Source organism: Gordionus sp. m RMFG-2023, chromosome 5 (genome assembly GCF_954871325.1).
Source record: "Gordionus sp. m RMFG-2023 chromosome 5, tfGorSpeb1-WG-v2, whole genome shotgun sequence".
Taxonomy (NCBI): Eukaryota; Metazoa; Nematomorpha; class Gordioida; order Chordodea; family Parachordodidae; genus Gordionus; species Gordionus sp. m RMFG-2023.
In genome coordinates, this window is record NC_088779.1 from 24,723,111 (window position 1) to 24,744,307 (window position 21,197).

At 26.6% G+C, this 21,197-nt stretch overlaps 1 protein-coding gene across 5 annotated transcripts; it reads right to left on the minus strand.

The window, feature by feature from the left end:
- Window positions 1–15,000: 15,000 nt before the first annotated feature.
- On the minus strand, window positions 15,001–20,672 carry LOC135929560 (far upstream element-binding protein 1-like). Of its 5 annotated transcripts, none has more exons than XM_065466204.1 (20): window positions 20,526–20,672; window positions 20,427–20,484; window positions 20,264–20,305; window positions 20,172–20,208; window positions 20,065–20,129; window positions 19,953–20,027; window positions 19,851–19,908; window positions 19,636–19,810; window positions 19,493–19,591; window positions 19,407–19,451; window positions 19,302–19,364; window positions 19,155–19,260; window positions 18,991–19,091; window positions 17,563–17,859; window positions 17,412–17,488; window positions 17,201–17,316; window positions 16,695–16,889; window positions 16,448–16,567; window positions 16,071–16,195; window positions 15,001–15,271 (listed from the first exon to the last, which is right to left on the minus strand). In XM_065466204.1, the coding sequence occupies exons 1-19, from the start codon at window positions 20,580–20,582 to the stop codon at window positions 16,104–16,106; spliced, it is 1,878 nt and encodes a 625-aa protein (XP_065322276.1). In that variant the 5' UTR covers window positions 20,583–20,672; the 3' UTR covers window positions 15,001–15,271; window positions 16,071–16,103. The 5 variants fall into 5 exon arrangements, with proteins under 5 accessions (XP_065322276.1, XP_065322273.1, XP_065322277.1 ...); XM_065466201.1 differs by having other exon boundaries at window positions 15,016–15,271; window positions 18,976–19,091; XM_065466203.1 differs by having other exon boundaries at window positions 15,018–15,271; window positions 18,976–19,091; window positions 19,413–19,451.
- Between the last annotated feature and the right edge of the window lie 525 nt (window positions 20,673–21,197).

Here is a 21,197-nt window from a genome sequence, read left to right on the forward strand (position 1 = left end):
GGTCGATTTAAGCCTATTTTTAAAAAACGGCTATTTCAATGAAAAATATTTCTCGAGTATCTAGATTTCACTAATAGATGTCTAAAAACCTTTAGGCCACCATCTTTGGGCCACCATCTTTGAGCAAAATCTTCAGGCTTGCATAATAATATATTTTTCTGTATAAAATAATAAGTTAGCCATTTTTAAAATCGGCTTAAATCGAGCTGTTTAATAAACACTAGCTGGATAATATTACAAAATGAAATGCTAAAAAATGGAATCTAAAACACAGTGGTATGAATTTTAGAAACTACCCTTTGAAAAAAAAAATTTCATTTTCAAAACCTCCGGGTTCGGCCCAAATTTTCAATTTTTTTTTTTATCATTTTTCTGCTTGGCCCGAAAATTTTAAAATTTTAACCTGTAATTTTGCAAGTTGTGTCAACGGGAAGTGGAAAATATGAGCAGCAAATGAATATTAAACGTTTAAATATATAATTTTCCTATATTTTCTAACTGAAGAATAAATATCATTTTTTTTAAAAACAAAAACGACCTGGCGGCCTAGCTAAATAGATACAAAAAAATGTAATAATATGGAAAAGTTTTAATCTTAATAATGTTCCATAAAATGGTTATTTAGACATGACGCGATATTTTCAGTTCAATATAGTTAAAAAAATAGCATAAACCAAAATAAGAAATAAAATTGGAAAGCAAAAGCTATTAGAAATAAAATGGAAAAATTTCTTTCTTTTATTTATAATTATTAGAATTTTTCAAAGTAAATATATATATTGCAAAATTGCAAATATTATGACAAAAAAATATTCCGCACGAATATTAGTTTGTCTTTAGATATTTTGGAACATTAATTAATTATATAAAAAGTTTAATAAAATATATTTTTTAAATTTATAAATGAATGGAAAGAGATGCATATTTTGAAGACTAAATTGATAATAAAAAAAATTTTATGAACTTTCAACAAGATAAAAGGTTGCAAAGTTTGGAAATATATGTATCAGATTGATCATCGGTTTAAGAGTATTTAATATATTGTCATCACATTAAAATTTGTTACCTAAGTGTCTCATAAATTAGTCTAAATAAAAATTTACGGTGGTTTAGACAAGGGGTATGAAAAATATATTGAGCAAAATTTAATATTTTCATATATACTTATATATTGATATTTAACCGAAAAATTGCTTTTTATTATATAAAAATCTCTCCTTTATTTTCGACATTTATTTCTATAAAATCATCTCAGAAATTTCTTCTATTTAAAAAATAAAGGGCGAAATAAAAATCTACGAATAAACAATTTTTTAAAAGCACATTTAATTTTTAAAATATACAACTTTTTAAAAGAAATGGGTTTGACTAAACTGCAAATTTCTAGGTTAATAAACTACATGATAAAAATAAATTTATATATATTTTATTAATTGAAGATTCATTTTCTTGTTATATAAACAGTTATAAAAATTAAATCATTAGATTATTCTATAATAAGTCAAAACCGTTTAGTTGCGAAGGCTTGGGACCAAAATATTTAAAAAATTTCGCAATTATCCGATTTTTCGCAAATTAAATACGATTAAAAATCAATAATTTATTTATTAAAGATCAGTTTGTGTTTTTTTATAAAAAAATTTATGATCTATATATATATTAAGCATATAAACCATCAAACTTTGTAATAAATACAATTTTTAGTTAATGTAACCACAGGATATTTAAATTTGAATAAGTTTTAAAATGAATAACAAAACGAAAATTTTTAAAAATTATCTAGTATGTTTAAACATATGAATTTGATTTTTCCCACCTAAATATCAAGAGTTTTAAATTCTAGGACTATTCGAAATTTGAACAATAATTTTAATAAATACTATTGATTTAACTTCATATATTATGATACAAAAAAAATGATCAATTATAAAAAATATAAAAAATCAGGACATGCCTGAAAATTCAAGTTTATATTAAAAGTGTTTTGTTTTAATTCTCATGAATTTGATTTGAAATTATTTTACTATATACATAATATGATTATATAATAAAGATAATTTTTTTGCTACTTATAAAAATTTATCAAAGACTTTATGGTTAATTATTTTTATTATATTCTCTAGCTTTCGTAGTGAACCATATTCCGATTATCCTGTGCCTATTTAAAAAAGGTATATCCACATAGCTTGATTTTCTTTAGATTAAATTATCAGATCTCTAGATTCCCTTTACCATTTCAAAGCTTTCATCACCTTCTACAAAAAAATAAACTAATCTTTTTAAAAGTATTAACAGGCCATGCCGAGATGAATGTTTATTAATTTTTTATTAACATAATATTTTATTTGGGCTTATTTTATTATACATGCATCACAATTATTATAAATTAATGTAAGATAATAAAAAATATTTTGTGATAAGAGTTATCAAAGACTTGATGGTTAATTATTTATTATTATATTCTCTAGCTTTCTTAGTGAATCCTGTTCCCTAAAGCTCGGTAGTATAGTCCTGCCTCATCACAATTGTAAATATTACTCCTTTGATCATCTTTAATCAGAGATGGGAGTGTATTTTTGCTCTATTCTTTTGCATTAATAATATCTGCAATCCCTTCTTCATTGCGAATATTATAAAAATTTATATTCTGTCTTTTCCTAAATCTCTGCAACCAGCTGCTAGTAATAATACCTATAATTTATAATTATATATATTATAAACTTATAATTACCTTCATTGAATATTTGCACAAAAAACATAGCTTTTTCTAACATAACTGGCCCATTTAGACTGCAATTTTTACTTCGCATTTGGTTAAACCAAACCAATAAAGCTGTTTCTGTTCTTTGGGTAACAACTCATTTTAACTCTTTTAGTTGCAGGGTTCCTTATAAATTGTGAGCTTATTTTTGCTTTATTAGCTTTCAATCTGTAAATTGTGAAAACATGACATTTATAACTTAACTAATTGTGTTTTAGAAGTAGTGCTTAATTTTTCAATGATTTCTCCCTTTTGCTTGAGAATTAACGTTTGGAATGATGTTTTCTAAAAATAATTTTAACATGATTATAATATATAATAAAATTACCATTTTTATTAAAAAAGTAAAAGATGCAGTTCATGTAAAAAAAATCACGAATAATTTTTTTCACTTATCCGATTAAATTAACATTATTGTCATCATATAAATGGGGCCTGAAATTTCGCAATTATCCGATATTTCGCAATTAACCGATTCTCAGTTATAAATATAATTTTAACATTATGCCATGGTAATTTTTGTCAAAATCGCGTGGTTCATTTGCATTTATAAGTGTTAGCACTTAAGCGTTATGCAATTAAACAGTTTTGACTGTAATATAAATGATTAATTCTATTACATTTAATCTTTTAATAGATGGTTTATTTTTAATATAAATAGATATTTTACTTACTAAGGCGACGCCCTAGATTAATTTATTTTTCAATATTTTTTTCTTTTAGGCGGTTTGTTCGCACATGCAACATATTTTTGCCACGAATTTATGGTTATTAACCTGTTAACAATTAATTGAGTAAAATTTATGCTTCAAAATTATAAGAGGATGATAAAGTATATTTCCTAGATTTTATCCATAGAAATAGTCTAGCGGGTGATATTTTCCAGATATATGTCGCCAGATAAATTCAAACAATCAATTTTTTTATTGCGAATTTTTTGTTAAATTTTTAAATTATAAGTGATATGGAATGATTAAAGACAATACAGTCAAAATAAATTTTTTAATTTTGAGAATCATGTGAAGGTAATTCTGAGAATTTTTTAATTCCCCAGGATTATCTTTGAAAACGTAAAGGTAAGTAACATTGAAAAAATATCCTCTTATTAGTTTTCATTTAATATGATAAATATATCTGTTTATAAAACATTTTAATCTCCCTTTCCCCCTTATCTTAAACGAAGGACCTAGATCTAAATTAATCTTAATAACTCTTAAAACAATCTTTTTGTTAGCTTTTTTTTAAAATATCCTTATGAAGATACCCTTCTTGAACTAGATCCAGGAACGTGGAGAGAAGATTTATTTTAGTATTAAAAAATTACTAAATATTATAAGATAAATATTTTAAAAAACTAATAAACTTATAAATAAAAAAACATTAGATAGTAAAAAATTTCTGAGCGTTTTAGTATATTTTATTTATACTGAAAGATTCAATAAAAAAAATTTAGAAAATCAAAATTTTTTTGAGAAAAAACTTAGAAAATCAGTAAAAGTGCTTAGCTTATAAGTATTTTTAATATTTGTCATCGGATATTTTTCAAAAATATCACAAAGCTCAAAATATGCCCAAAATACAACGAGTTTTATAAATAATAAAAACTATAATAATGTAGATGTTACTAAATATTTATATGACAAATGTTAAAATTTTTTGCATATTTAATTAATTTTATTTTTAAATTAACATAATAATTATGTCACAAACTTTTATATAAATAAACAGCAATATAAAAATCAAATAGAAAACGCCGACTTTATTTATCCACCAAGTATCATAAACCACTATATTAGACACCCAAATATTTATAAATTGCTTTTGAATCTATAATTTAAATATAGAAATAATTATTGGTCAATAAATTTCCATCCACTAATTCATAAATATATATAAAAATATAAAATCATAAAAGAAAAGTAAAGTAAAGTAAAATAAAAATTGTTTTAAATTATTCACCAATTATGATAATTTTTATTTATAATTCAAATCGCATAATTTTAATTTGTCCATATATTATCACTATACTATACTAGGTAAATAAAAAAGTAATTAAACTAATTTTTATTTCTAGTCGATGAAATATACAACATTTAATGATGCCCATAGATTGGCGATTTATCGATTAAAAGTGCCCATACATAAAAGTCAGCTGTAGCGACATTTTGTGGTTCACACGTCGATTAATTGTCATATTTATCATTATAGGAATACGCGTTAATATTTAATAGAAGTGCAAACCATGAAATGGCGCTTGACTCCTAAATATGGGCATTTTTTAAATGCATTTAATCAGTCCTGAAAAAATAAAATCCGAGCCATGTCGTGCAATTTGACATCTCTACAGGTCTTTGATATAACCATATGGTCATTTTTTGGCAATTGATCAAAATAAGTTTCTTAAATTTATTTTTAATTTTTAAGTTTCATTTTATTAGTTTAGTTTTCATCATAGATGTTGAAAATATTAATGGCTCATATATAATCGCTCAGAATTAAAACTGAAATTCTCATAAGAAAAAATAATCTTTAAACGCTAAGAATATAATACTTAGCACTCAGGAGAAATACTTAATGCTCTGAATTATTTTTAAATGCCCAGATTAAAAACCTAATTACCCATATACTAATTACTCAGGTATAAAACTGAAAAGCTCAGATTTAAAAATGAATGACTCAGAAAAATATATAAAATTCTCAGAAAATCTTCTTAGACTTAAAGAAAAATATCTCTAAAATTCAGTAAAAATTCTGAGCCTCAAGTATTTTTTTAATTATGATTAATTAAGGAAAAAATTTCTGATAGTTTTTGTTCCCAAAGAAATAATTTAAATCAAATAAATATTCATCAAATGCGTCGCGTCTATCGTTAAAATTAATTTTTTTTTATAATTAATTTAATAAACATATTATTATTGATAAATAAATATAGATGGCGTTATATATTTTAAAATTATTTTGTACTTTAACTCTTAATTATATAAAAATATCAGCTAATATTTTGCATTCTATCCAATGTAATATATGAATAGATACTATAAATCTACTATAATTTTTTAGTATATAAGTGTAAGCCCATTGTTAGCTAAGTGCTTTATTAATTACCCTATTTTTAAAAAATGAACTCTCCATTTTTAAATAATTAACATCCATTTAAATAAATGCCTTTCCACTAAATTTTGGGGATTATTTTAAATATTATTTTCCTAGTGCATTTTATTATTATTATTTCCTTTCTTTCTCATTAACTTAAAATAAAATGGTGAAAAAATATTAAAAAAATATATATAATCTATTTACTATTATTTTATTAGATAATCCTGCATATCAAAATAAAACAAAAACCTAATAGAAGTAACAATTTAAATATTCAAATTAGTTAATTATCACAATAAGCAGCTGATTCATTTAATAGATGTCTAGTAATACATAAATTTAATTTAAAAAAGGAATTCCAAATACCAATTTACAATTCATTAAAAAGTATATTTTTATAATTATTATTTTATTAGTCAAACTAAATCAAATAACAAGTTAAATATTGAAAGTAGTTCCTCAATTGTTATCTTAATAAGAAAAATAAATGCTTTTAGATTGTGGTTATTTAAGGATTTTTATTTGTTAGGGTAAAGTGTTTGAGTTGGATTCTAAATTTGTGTTATAAATTATTTTGATTAACGAATAGAATGTATATTGTAATCAATTATGGTTAAAGATATAAATCCATGAAAAAAATCTATAGTAGGTATGGGGAGCTAGGGGGTACAAAATATTATACACTAACAAAAATAGCAGATACTCTAAAACTAAATTATCCTTATTAAATCTATTTACTGGTGACGTGATATTATCTTTCATTACAATATTGTTATAAATGGAGAGGCTATTTTGGCCATAGTTTTAGTTTATTTTAATATGTAAAAAGGGAGGATACTTTTTATTTTGTATTTATTTTGTGTATAGTAAATATCTGTATGAAGAATTAACATAGAATTATTATTAATTCTCTTTTTTATATTATTAAAATATTCATATTAAAATAAATCACATTTTCCTTTTATTTTAATATTATAAATTACATTTTATTTTTCCTTTAACCAAAAACAATTTTCCTTTTATATCTTATTTTAACAATAAATAAATCATCAAATAACCAATTATATTAAATAAAAATGTTCGTTTAAATTTGAATTTAAATTGATATCAAAAAAAATATATCAATTGTCAAAATAAATTGATTTTAAAATAATGTTAATATGATAAAATAAAACGTTAATATAAAATAATATCGATCACTTATTTAGCATTCCACCCTCCAAAGAAATTCGACTTATGTTTTCCTTGGATAAGTTGAGTGGCAACGCTATTGACGTTCATGATCGCCATGCAATACGTCACCCATGTTCATGGTGCAGTCTTTTTTTCAAACCGAACGATGGCTTGGTAAAGTAAAGGCAGCTTTTAGCTAACTTCCCACTCGGATCGCTTGTGCATGATATCGGGCATCTAGATTCCTCCTCGAGCAAGGTTTATGTTGTCCTTCAGCCAGCCATCCCATTTCTGAGTCGTTGCATCGATCTTGGCATATGGAACTCTCCTTGAAGGTGTGATCACACGGCATCGGGCTTCAATTGTGGAGATTACTTCTCGAGATCATTCTCTACGTTACCCACTAAGAATGTTTTTAATATGTTTTTGAAAGCATGGAGCCACATACGCCCTAGCTGGGGGATCTTGTCATAATCCACCACTATAGCCTCCAACGTTTGTGAGTTACGTTCAAACTTAACGTTCACATTACATTGACTAGACCTAATATCTTGATGGCGCTGCTGTCATACCCTGTCAGTTTCATATCCGTTTTATGTATCGTGGTTATGCCTACAGTCTTAGCTGTATGCTACGGAAGTATTGTGTACCTTGGGGCGGTGTCTACTTGCATCAACGTGGGTATGTTTTTGATGCTCACCGTTACGTTGTACGCGTCATATTTGGTATCGTTGACCCCCAGATTGTACACTTCCAGATTCTGAAGATTATATTCTTTAACGTCTGTGTTTGAGTCGTCGTCATCATCGATTACTTCGATGTTCATAGCATGGTTGGTAATCGATTGACAATCATGATCTTTATAACCATAAGATCTGTTGTAGGTATTATTGTCATTTTTGTAATGGTTGGACCTCGGCGAATATTTCGGAAAACCATTAATATTTTGAGGGTTATGTCTATGCTGACCGCGACGTGGATAGTTGGCTCGATTATCACTTCTATAGCAGTCATCCAATGATAATCATAGCAGTTGTCATGGAAGTTGTCCCCGCGATTGTTGTATCGATCATCGTAGTAGTTATCGTTGCGATTGTCAAAACGGTTGCGGTTATAGTGACAATTATCGTAGCTTTTATCAAAACGATTGTCGTGGAGGTTGTCATGCCGTCCGTTGGCCATTGTCGTAGCGTATCTTGTAACGTTCATCAAATCGTTTGTCGGGGCAGTAGTCGCAGTGTACATCGTATCGTTTATCGAAATGTTGTCCGTGACGATTGTCATTGTTGAGCTGGGGTTGCTTGATAAGAGATTTACCATGTGCATGAGAGTCCTGAATGGGTTTGATGGTTACGTGGCTACTTTTGGCTCTGCCCATGTGATTAATCTCTTGTACTCCAGGTCCAGGTGATTCATTCAAATGAATGGCTTCTACTTTCATCACGCCCTTGATGTCACTTGGCTCCGTGGTGTCTTCCTCTAGACCTAGATTGTAAATATCTTCTATAGTCATAGAGCTCCTGACCGCTTTCCTGACGTCTTTGGAATTCGTAGCAACTCTCACTTTCTCAATAATGCGCTGAATGCCATTGAATTTGCATTCTTTATTGAGTCTTGCTACGCGTGTGACCCAAGCCGACAACGTCTCATCCTTGCCTTGAATGGAAGCATAAAATTATGAGAGTTTGGCGTTCCCAGTCTTTGACGGATGTTGTAGCTTGAATTTGCCAAGAAGAGCGATTGGGCCCTGGAAGTCTGCCTCCGTGCAAATTGCTAAATGTTATTGAATTCGTCATCTGGAAGACTTCGAGAAACAAAGCGGCCTTTTCTCCGTTGGAGATCTTGCTGTTGTCAAAGAAATTTTGCTATTTCCCTGTATACGCGCTGTCATCACTACTAAATTTAGGGAAATCCAGCTTGATAAATTCGGTTATATATGTGGAATTATTCAATGCATCCATCGTAAAAGAATTATAATCGATAAAAGCGTAATATAGAATTCATGTATAGTACAAAATCAAGATCGAATTTTGAGATAATACTAATGCGAAGTTCGGACGTAATTTGGCCTCCATGAAGAATTAACATAGAATTATTATTAATTCTTTTTTTATATTATTACAATATTCATATTAAAATAAATCACATTTTCCTTTTATTTTAATATTATAAATTTTTTATTTTTCCTTTAACCAAAAACAATTTTCCTTTTATATCTTATTTTAACAATAAATAAATCATCAAATAACCAATTATATAAAATAAAAATGTTAGTTTAAATTTGAATTTAAATTGATATCAAAAAAAATATATCAATTGTCAAAATTAAATTGATTTTAAAATAATGTTAATATGATAAAATAAAACGTTAATATAAAATAATATCGATCACTTATTTAACACTGTAAAAGGATTAACTGATTTGTAAAGGGTTAAGCAGATTTGAAGACAAAGTAAAATTTATTAAGGAAAACCGAGAGGCACAATATTCTTTAAAGCAATGTTAAGAATTGGATAAGAGCTAAACAAAAATATAAAATAATAAGGGTAGATTTAAAAAGCAGATTACAAGTGTCCATTTTAAGAAGCCACAAAAATAAGAGGCATCAGGGAATATCTCCCCTGAACCTGATTGATAATTGTTTTATATCAGGAAGATGTTAAAGTAACTTATTGCATTGCTATTTTGATAGCCATAGTAATTGTTTGCATAAAGGTTTCATTACGATTGCCACTTATTTCCTTTAATTTTCTACATGTAAATTAAAATACATTACTACAAATTAAATTCTCCATAATAACTTAATGGAGATTTCTAAATTTTTTGTTAGTATCTGGGCATTTTATCTTTTATCTACTACGTAGTCTTCACCCCCGGTAATTGCTACTGATACTTTCCTTAATTACATATGAGCATCTCTAAATTAGTCAATATGTTTGTCTTTCACTATTCCTTCTGACTATATATAAGAAATATCACTTTTACGTAACACCGTTCTCCCATGGCCATCTTGAAATCCTTTCGTTTTTTTTTACCTAAATCTTTTGATTCCTCTCAAATTCTTGTTGCTCAAAGTTTCGGTTCTTATAGTATTTTTGCTTCCATTTGGAATTTTTCGCCCCTTCTCATGGTCAATTTCCTAAAGACTTCCTGAGTGTCCACGTAATGTCTACATACCGATTTTATTCCAATTCTACCGGGAAACTTTTTAATCCCACCGCACTCATCTTGAAGACGTATAGTGTTTAACATCAATATAATCAATTGATTTTTAAATTAGTTTTTATTTGATATCCTGATACTATAATATTTTTTACACTGTCGACATAATGTTATAAAATTTTAACACACCCCTCCTCCCACCAACCCCTGGAGAAATAAGTATTTATGTAATCAATTAAATTTTTTTATTAGATTTCATTGGATACCCATGATGAGATATTTCACTATGCACTTTTTACTCCCCTCCCCCAACATCCACCTAGGCACAAAACGATTAGCATCAATGTAATCAATTAATATCTCTACTAACTATTATTTGATAACCATTGTTCACATATTATATATATCAGAGACCAGCAGGCCCGGACCAGCCCGGGGAATTGAGTGTTTAGTATCAATGTGATCCATTTATCATTTTTATTAGCTTTCATTTAATACACATGACAAGATATTATAATAAAAAATTTACCCCCCCCCTCCATTTCTATTTACCCTTATGACATACATATATTGTTAAAATTCAATATAATCAATTTATTTTTTGTAAAAAAAATTTGCCCTCCCTCCTTTCCAACACTTAACCTGATGACATAAAGTGTTGAATTTCAATGTAATCGATGTTTAAAAAATTTACCTACCTCCCTTCTCCATCTACCTTATGGAATATATTATTGAGTATCAATTTATCTTTTTATTAGGTTTTATTTGATACATAAAATATTATGTTAAAATATTGGACATCCCTTGCCCCTACCCATCCATGACTTAGACCCCGGAGCATAGTGTAACAAATGACGAACAGCAATAATTTTTAAAAAAAGAGGTCTATTTATTTCAATTTAAATAATAAAAGTTAACAACTAACAAAATATAAAATTTAAAAATATATATATAACAAAAATGAATAGTTAATTTGAATACATTAATATAAATTATTTACAAAATAAATTGATAAAACAAAAACGAAAAAATACTTTTAGCACGAAGGTTTTATAAAACGAATTTAGATCAATATAACTCAACAATTCATTGATTAACTATAATTTGAAAATAAAATACATTAATAGCAAAAATTTCTGAGAGATGGATTCAATAAAAAAAATTTAAGAAAATCATAATTTTTACTTTACCAAATCTTCCTTAAAGAGATATATCTGTGAGATTCAGTATAAATCCTTAGCTTTATGGATTTTTCAATTCTGAGAAATAAAATAATTCTGAGCGTTTCAGTTTTGACTCTGTGGGAAATAATATATCTTTTAAGTTTGTATATTAAAAATATGCTTTTCTTGGATAAGGCCTCATGTATAGAATGCGTTAAGGTGTACATTAATAAATAAGTATATGGAGCTTTATGATAATGCTATGGTATAATTTGAAAAACAAGTTGCAACGTATATCAAAGATTAACGATATTAATCAGCTTTGTTTCGATAGCACTAAAGAACGCAACAAAAGTGGACATAATTTATAATAAAAGATGCCTAACCTTAAATTCATAGTGAAGCTCGTTCACGATTGCAATTTGGCCGTGATAACGCAGCGACGTGTTACATGGATCGATCGCAGTAGAGTTGTACAAAATATATTCAAAGAATATTTTTGAGCAAGATCTGAAGATCGTAAAATTTTAAGATTTTTTATTATAAAAAATTTTGAGCAACGATCTTTGAAGATCGTAAAATTTGAAGATTTCCTATTTTAAAAAAATTTAAGCATCGATCTTTGAAGATTTTTTATTTAAAAATATTTTTGATCAACGATATTCAAAAATCTTCATATTTTAAGATGCTATAGTAAATTATTATCTTTATAATATATTTTTTGGAGTAAATGTGTTAGTATGCATGTTAAATTAAAATAAAATTCAATGAGGATGTAACCATAATAAAGTGACTATTGTCATAATCGTTATTTTTTAACTTTTTGACACAACTGGGTAAAAATTTATATTATAAAAACGTTAAATTAAGATTTCTATGAAGATGTAATGTAACACAGAAAAGACAATTGTCATAGTCGTTATTTTTTTAATGCAAAGGCATAAAATTTATATTAGCTTGCCCTCTACTTGATTATGCCCCTATTAAGAAATTATTTAAAAAACTTGTAATTTTTTAATATTTTATTTTTATTATTAAAAATGTGGTTAAAGGGCTCAAATCAAGTTTTTTGTTTTAAAAATAGACTTTAACTCAAACCAGCTTTTGGTTGAATCGGCTCAAGAGTTCACTTGAGTTAAATTATGAGCCTTAAGTTATTAATTTGTGATTTGGATATTTTAAGAACATAATAATTAATATATATATGTTCCTTCATTGCACAGGTGGGACTATGCAGACCCCAGTCACTTTATTACTTAAATTTCTTTGGATATTTTTTCCTTAATCTCTTGATAGCTTAATATTTTTAGGTTAACTATGTGTGCAAAATTAAATTTGATTTTTTCAGTAATTCAAGAGTTATGGTCTTTTGAAGCTTGGGGTCACATAGACCCCACCTGTTTATCCGGGTAACCTTTTTTCATCTACTTTGGATATATTAAATAAAACATTTTTTATAAATAATTTCTTTTAATAAAAAAAAGTATACTATATTAATAATTGAACCTTAGATATACATGAGGTATCAGTGATTTTAATCATTATTTTATTTTTTGATATCATTATACATTATTTAATAATTTGTGCCAGTTTTAAGATTATATTTTTGACTCATTTGGCAAAAAAGTATTCATAAATTTATAAAATAACAATGAAAACATTAACTTATTTACCTAATATATTTTTAAAATATGATAGCTATAAATTAATTTAATATATAGTATTTTTCAGGTCTGAAGGTACCCCACCTATTTACTCGAGTGATTCTTTTCCATCTGTTGGAGGGTGCCAATTTTGGACGGACAAATAAACTCGATGATTGCTTACCACATTGATTAGTGACTTGTCACAATTTTTCAAAAATAATCAAAAAATACACCAAACTTAACAATCCTACCAGATTTTATGCAGTATTTGTAAAAGAATTAACCTTGTAAAATGCATGAAAAAGAAAATCTGAAATAACAAGGGGACTGTGCACTCACAAGGTTCTGGATAGGATTAATCGACGATCAAAATTGATAAAAATAAAATAGTTATATTTAAAATTAAGTAATTATAGTGATTAAAGGTATCTAAGTGGGTAAGTTGTGAAAAAAATTTTTAAAAAAGGGCAGGCGGGCGGGTCAAAAAATTTTAAACTATGGGCGGGTGGGTTAAGAAATTTAAACTAATAAATTTAAATCACTTAATGAACTTTTTTAGATATTAAAAATTAAAATGACCTTTTTTGGTATTAGGGAAATACAAGAGAATTAGCAAGAAAAATATTGGCAATTCTACAACTAGTGCTTCTTCTGAACGATGATTTAGCATACCTAGGTTTTTAGAACAAAAAAGAACGTGTTTTGATCCAGAAAATGTCGATTTATTATTTTTGCATTATTAATTACATATAATATCAATATTATTTTCATATTTGATGAAATAAATTATTAATAATTTAAATTGAATATTTTTTTGCGTAATATAGTAATTTCCTAAAATCTTTTTGTAGATGTAATGCTGAATTTTTTTTTTATTAGATGCTTAAAAAAATGAAACAATGGCCATAAAAATTTTTTATAATAGCGGGATTGGGTTAAAAAAATTTTAAGAGTGGGCAGTAAGGAATTTTAGACTGATGGGCGAGTATTTTTTGAAAACTATGGGCGGGCTGGGTGTACAAGTTAAAATTTTTTTAAATAATGAGTGGGCGGGTTTATGGTCCAAAAATCTGCCAATGCAGAGCTCTAATAGTGATATCCTTAATAAAAATGAACAAATCAAACATGCGATTAAGCGAAATCACCTTAAAAAGACTGAAAGAAAATTAATCCAATTAAAAAATAATGCCAGATAAGCTTTGCGGATTAGAATCGAAATATTGCTTCAAATTTTCAGTTAATCCTGAACCACTTATTATTCATTTCAGATATCTAATCAATTAGATGCATATTATAAGTTTTAAATGATATATACACATATTGAGTTTTATATTTTTTACAATACCATTTAGTTAACACTATTAATCGTATGTATCTTTATTTGTTTTATTAAGTCAAGGCGGCAAAAACGTTGGGTTGGATTATTGATGAATTCTGATATTTGATAGAACTAAAGTATTTAATTTAACTCAAATATCATAGTTTATTTTGGTGCTCAATAACATATTTCAGGTTAGGGCTATATTAAAAATAACGGCCAGGCAACAAAAAAATTGAAAACAGGCCAAGGAAAAATCGTCTCCAAACCAGGTGGGCCTTTAAAATTTTGCAATTTTGACCTTTAAGAAAATACATCTTAGAACCTTCATAATGATGTCTTAAGATATAATTATTTTATGACGTTAAATAGAGATATTGAAATGTTCAAAAGTTAAACATTTGATACTATAAAATTAACATTTCTTTAAACTCTTCTTAATACGAAAGATGCTTTGAAGACAATTGTAAATTTAAAAAATTAAAAATAATTTAAATGTTTATTCTATATAACACATACTAATATATATATATTTTATTAAATCTATATGTAAAGAATGGCAATATAGTTATAAAATAATTAAAACATATAACGATAATATTCTAATTTTTTATTATAAAATATTATTTTAAAAACGAAATGAACGCTGTTGATTAAGCATATAAAATATACAAATTTATTATAGTTATATAATAATAAGTATTTACAATTACAGTTATAAAAATTATAATACTCATAAGGTAATATATAGATGTATGTATTATATTATGTACATTATTTACAATCGAAATCTTACGTGTTTCATTAATAAGTTCCTGGGCATTGAAGAATAAGATTTCATTTCAATTATTATTTATCATATATTATCAAGTGATTTAATAAGGTATACTCATATATTATTTGTCAATATATTTATAAGTTAATAAGCATTATGATATATATCGGATATACCTACAACCCGTCAAATATATTAAAAAAATAAAAATATGATGAAATATATAAAACTAATCTATCAATATCTCTAAATAAATTATTAAATTATCTTCTTTCTATGTTAACTTTTACTGCACTAAACTCATATATATGATATATTAAAAGATATAAATAGAGATCAATGTATCACATATAAGAAAATTTCTAAAATGCAAAAAACCAAATAGATTGAATATAATGAACAAGAATATAGTTCAATAACATGACAATGGTAATATATTATACATCATAGTATAAGTATATATTGATAAGCATTTATGTATAGCATTTATAAGGCTTACTTCAAACCTTTCATCACAGTAGAATATTAGTAGTGTAAAAAGTTTTTTCAAATTAAAATAAAACAAAACCACTTTGAGAAAGTAATCTTTGGTATTTAAAAAGATAATAAAGGATATTAATCAACAATTCAATTAATTATGTATGTATATAAAATTTATGCATTTATAAAATATAGAAATCTATTGATATTTTCATATAAGAATGCACCTTAGTGGAATTCATAATAAATTATATATACTTTTGAGAAGAATATATTCAAAAACTCTTTTAATATCATGATGTAAAACATGGGCAGAATCAATAAAACATATATTCAGTATCAAATATACAATAATCAAAAAAGAGTTGATTTAAGCTTAGAAAGCTATACCTCATCTAATATTTATGTTTCTATCTTTAATATTTTTTCTTAAAATATTATTTATCCTTAAAATTGAATATTATTAGAATAAATTTTAAATAGAATATATTTTACCTTAAGGCATGTGTAAATTATTAATATAGTAGTTTAGGCTTTATTAAGTTGTTGCTGCATCCCTAGTTGCTGGTAATAGGTTTGCCAAGCTGCTGTAAAGTCCTGACCTCCTGCACCACTGGCTCCTAAGATAATATTAAAATTTACATGTATTTAGATTAAATAATATACTACCCTGAGTCCAATTATATCGCCATAAATTTTATTATCATAATTATTAAATTTAAAAATACTTTCAGATAAAATAATGAGTTTTATAATTTCAGGTGTCATATTAGCATCATTAGTTTTCATATGAAACACGGACAATTTTTCATCATACAAAGACTAGAATCAATTCTTATAGCTTATAATAAAAGGCAAATAAAATAATTAACCTTGAGCACTGGCAGCTTGTTGGTAAGGATTTTGTCCTGCTCCACCTTGAGCTGCATAGTAAGCGGCAGCACCTTGTCCCTGACCTTGCCCTGCTCCACCAGCAGATTGACTTCCTTGACCTTCAAAAATGGTTTATTATGAGTTATTTAATTTGGAAAATAGAAGAATTCATATCTACAGTAAATTAATTCATTTTTCCAGGTATTTCAATGCAATTTGAATATTTATAAATTATATTTTTAAAACCCTGTAAGGTAGATCCAACAGGTCCGCCACCTTGCTGGTAATAAGAAGCAGGTGAAGGTGTAGCCTGAGCACCACCTGCACCTCCACCACCAGCTGCTGCAGCAGCTTGAGCATAGTATTGTTGATAATAAGCAGCCCAAGCAGCAGCTAGATTAGCATCTTGCCCACCTGCTGCACCACCTTGTGATTGTTTGCCTGTGATTAGTAAATATATATAAGATTGATGAATGAAATATAAAGGATTATAAATATAAGATATCTTTACAGTAGTGTTGTTAAACGGCTTATTTTCAAAATATTTTATTAGGAAAAATATTATACAAGCCTTAAGATTTTGCTCATAGTTGGCACAAATGTTTGAACATTTAGCAAAATCTAGAGGCTTAGACAATATTTTCTGGCTAAATATTGAATTATCCATTTTAAAAAATCGGCTTAAAACAAGCCATTTAACAACACTACTTTACAAGGTATAGATGAATTTTGCTAAGATATGAATAAATTACTTGGGTCAGCACTACCAGTGCTCATGCCTTGCCATTGATTGTAAGGATTAGTAGAAGCACCCCACCCTTGAGGTGCATAAGGATTAGCTGTTGTTCCAGCTTGTAATGCTGCCATTCTAGTTTACCAATAATAAGGTTATGTAAAAATTATAGTCATGTAATTTAGGTTATAAAAAACTTTTGAATATTAATATAAATCCAAATATTTTACCCTGGGTAGCCATATGCTGCCATTGCAGCGGCTGCTCCATTCATACTATTTTGTGGAGCTGGAATTGCTGGGACAGCCTATAAAGTAGTTATGATATATAGTATAAATTATAAGAAAAATAAGTTTATTTTAAATAAAGTAAAAGACTTACTATATCAGCCTTTTCACAAACCAATTGGGCTGCGTGGGAAATTTGAGAATGAGTGCCTCTAATTACAAAAGCTTTTTCAGGTGAGGATGGGTCAGTGTTTACTCTCCTATCTAATTCTACATGGGCTCCTGTCAAATTACTAATATTTTTTATATTTTCTCCACCTTTTCCAATAACTAAGCCACATTTATTGGTAGGCACCATGACGTGCATTTCTTGTTGTTGAGCATAGGCAGATGATGCAGTGGATCCAGTTGTCATGCCACCTACCATGCCTCCTCTAGATCCATAGGCACTCTAAATGATATATTCATTAGATAAAAAATAATAAAAACTTAATAAATTATATTAAAGTTAAGAAGTATTAGCTACATAATTTCAACTCCTGTTTTGCAATTAGTAACTGTGATTAATTCTACATATAATTAGTAATTATAACTGCATTAATAATTTTTTTTAAATTCAAATAATTTATTGTAAAAAAATAATAATCAAAATCATTTTTCACATTTTAAGACTAATTGCTGGCATTTAATATTTGATCATTCTTAGCAATAATATTATGAGTTCTACTTTTTATCAAAAACAAAAAAATACAAAGTGCAGCAAGTGCAATCCACCATAAAATCAAAAGGCCATACATAACCACCACAATCTTCAAAAAATTTAGATTTTAAATATTAACTAATTATTCTAAAAAATATTTCAGTTAGCAGTATACAAAAATATACTTAAACCTAGAAATCCAATAAGTAATAAGGTGAGGGTTGTCAATTTTTATTAGAAGCATAAAACCTCTTAACATTGGATGATAAAATTGTATTAGAACTATTCATAGTGTCTCTGTGTAGCTCTTTCAAAAACTATGCTTATAAGAAATAGAAAATTTTTCTTTTTATATAATTTTAAAGAAAACACAGCCCCCCAATACCCAATATTTTAAGCTTAGATGGGTTGAATCAATATTTAAAGAAATTATTTTAAATCATGAATATAATAAGCACTATAAAAGTAAATGTCATAATTCTTTAACAATCTAAATTTTTTTTACTTCTAATTAAACTTAAGGTACCTTTTATCTATCTAAAATATAAACATTTAAATATAACACCTCATTGACTTATTCAGTACCTATTTACATTTATATTGCCCCTTCAAAACTACCTTTTAATTTAAGAGGACCTAACTTATCATTATCACTATATTTATGTACATATATTCTTCTAGTTTGGAGATGCTCACCATAATTTCACCAATATCCAGACAATGGTATATTTATTTTTTTATTATTGACTATACATTTAACTGTAATATATTAAGTGCTTAAATTAACTCTTTAACCCACTAGTCAAATATAATATGATAAAATTTCATTATGTATTGTATATAATATTTATTAATTGAGTTACTTACACTATTGTAATTTACCTGGGCAGTTTGCACATAACTATTCACGGCTGCAAATGCTGCATCAATTTGATTTTGACCACCAGCTACAATTAATATACGATCACCTTGTGGATTTATATCTATATATAATGAACATATTTGATATATTTAAATATAAAAAAGATTTATATATAACAATTTACCTCCTTCTTTAAAGCGAATTCGGGCACCAGAGTCAAGCATAATCCTTTTAATAGTTTCACCATTTTTACCAATAATGAGCCCAATGGCACATTTAGGAATGATTTGCTACAAATCATGTTTTAAAAATTCTTTAAAAAATTATATACTTCTTTTGTCAGATATGGACCATTCATTGTTGTTCCATAATCATTTGCATCAAAAGTATAACCCTATAAGATAACATTGATATCAAACTAATATAATATATAAACTGTTACATGTTGTGCTAATAATTCAGCTACAAGTTCTTTAGCTTTCTACAAAATACTATAGACTTGATCATCATTTATTTAAATACTTCAACTCTTTCTGGATCTCCCATAATTCTTAATTCCTTTTCAGGCGCATTTGTATATATACCATCTTGTATCATAACCATTCTAACACCAGCTTCTTCCTGTAATTAGGCATTAAGTCATAATTTTAGTTATGTTAGTATACTTGTAGCTTTTTAATATTGTCACCAGATTTGCCTATTACTAATCCAACTTTGTCAGATGGAATCCCAACACTTACAATTGTTTCTTCTTCTCCATTCATTACAGTTATATTTGGTGGGGGAATCATAGTTGCTTTAGCTTTTTCAATCATTTGATCAATCATTTCTTTAGCTTTACTAAGTTATATTGTGTATAAATAATCCAAAATAATCTTACTCTATGCTGCTGGGAGGCCCAGTTATAGTGCATTTTCGATCAGGCAGACCAGCACTATCTATTTATTAATATAATCACATATACCCTTATAAATATATATACCTTGAGCAAATTGAACACTTAGAACGCCAGTTTCACGTTGAATTTTAACTATATTTTCTCCTCCCTTGCCAATAACTAATTTAATTATTATATTTAAAAAAGTTTAAATTACCAAGCCCAACCATTTTATCAGGAACTTGATATTCTTCAGACACTAGTGCCTTACCTTGATTAGCTCTGAAATTAAATAGATTTTAAGTTTTAAAATTTAATATTTACTTCTGTTGTTGCAAAGCTGCTAATTGCGCACCAAATGCTATAAAATATCACATTTTTGTAAAAAAATAAATATATAATTATTTTAAACTTACGATCGTTAACTGCTGCAGTTCTTTTATTCTCAGGAGTATTTGCTATAAATTTATTTTAATTTAAAAAATATATGAAAATATATTTAAATCATTTTAATAAAATTTTTCTTAACTCAAAGCTCAAACTTAAATATGTATGAATTGATTAATAGTAATATCTTACAGTTATCGTCATCAGCAGCTCTCTTTACACCTTTATCTTCCCCCATTTTAGCGGCGATCTAAAGATAAATTTATATTTAATTAAACATTTACTTAATACCTTTCTTGCTCGTTGTAACGCATCGGCAAAAGCTTGATTAGAATCATTTTGAGACATTGTGCAGTTTAAATCAATTTGTAGTAATTAAAATAAATGGCGATTTCCTTTAAATCAGTGACACGTGATTTGATTGTTGATACTAATCAAATTAAAATAATATTATAAAATATTTATTTTTTAAAACTCTAAATTATTTATTTTTATAATAATATTATAAAATATTTATTTTATAAATACTCTAAAAGTATTTTTTTGAATAATCTAAAAATATTAATTATATAATAAATATCATATATAATAAAAATTATATAAATTAACCAAGAAATATTTAAATAGTTTTTTGATGATTGTTTATAATAAGTTTGTCACAAATATCCATGTTTAATTACTATTTAATTTTAAAATGTCACATATTTGAAAAATCTATTTATATCATGTATGTCATATTTGGACTTGAAATTAGAATAAACTCATATTCATAATTCTCAGTGAATGTGATCCCACAAATTTTGTTATGAGGTCGAAATTTTTTACCCAAATCTGAACTGAGGGGATCTTTTCTAAGGATATTAGAAATTGCTCTACTTTTTATCTTAATAGTTTTCGATTTATTTAATGCTATATTTTTAAATAAAAGTTTGATTTCTAAATTGAGCGACATCTCTAAATATT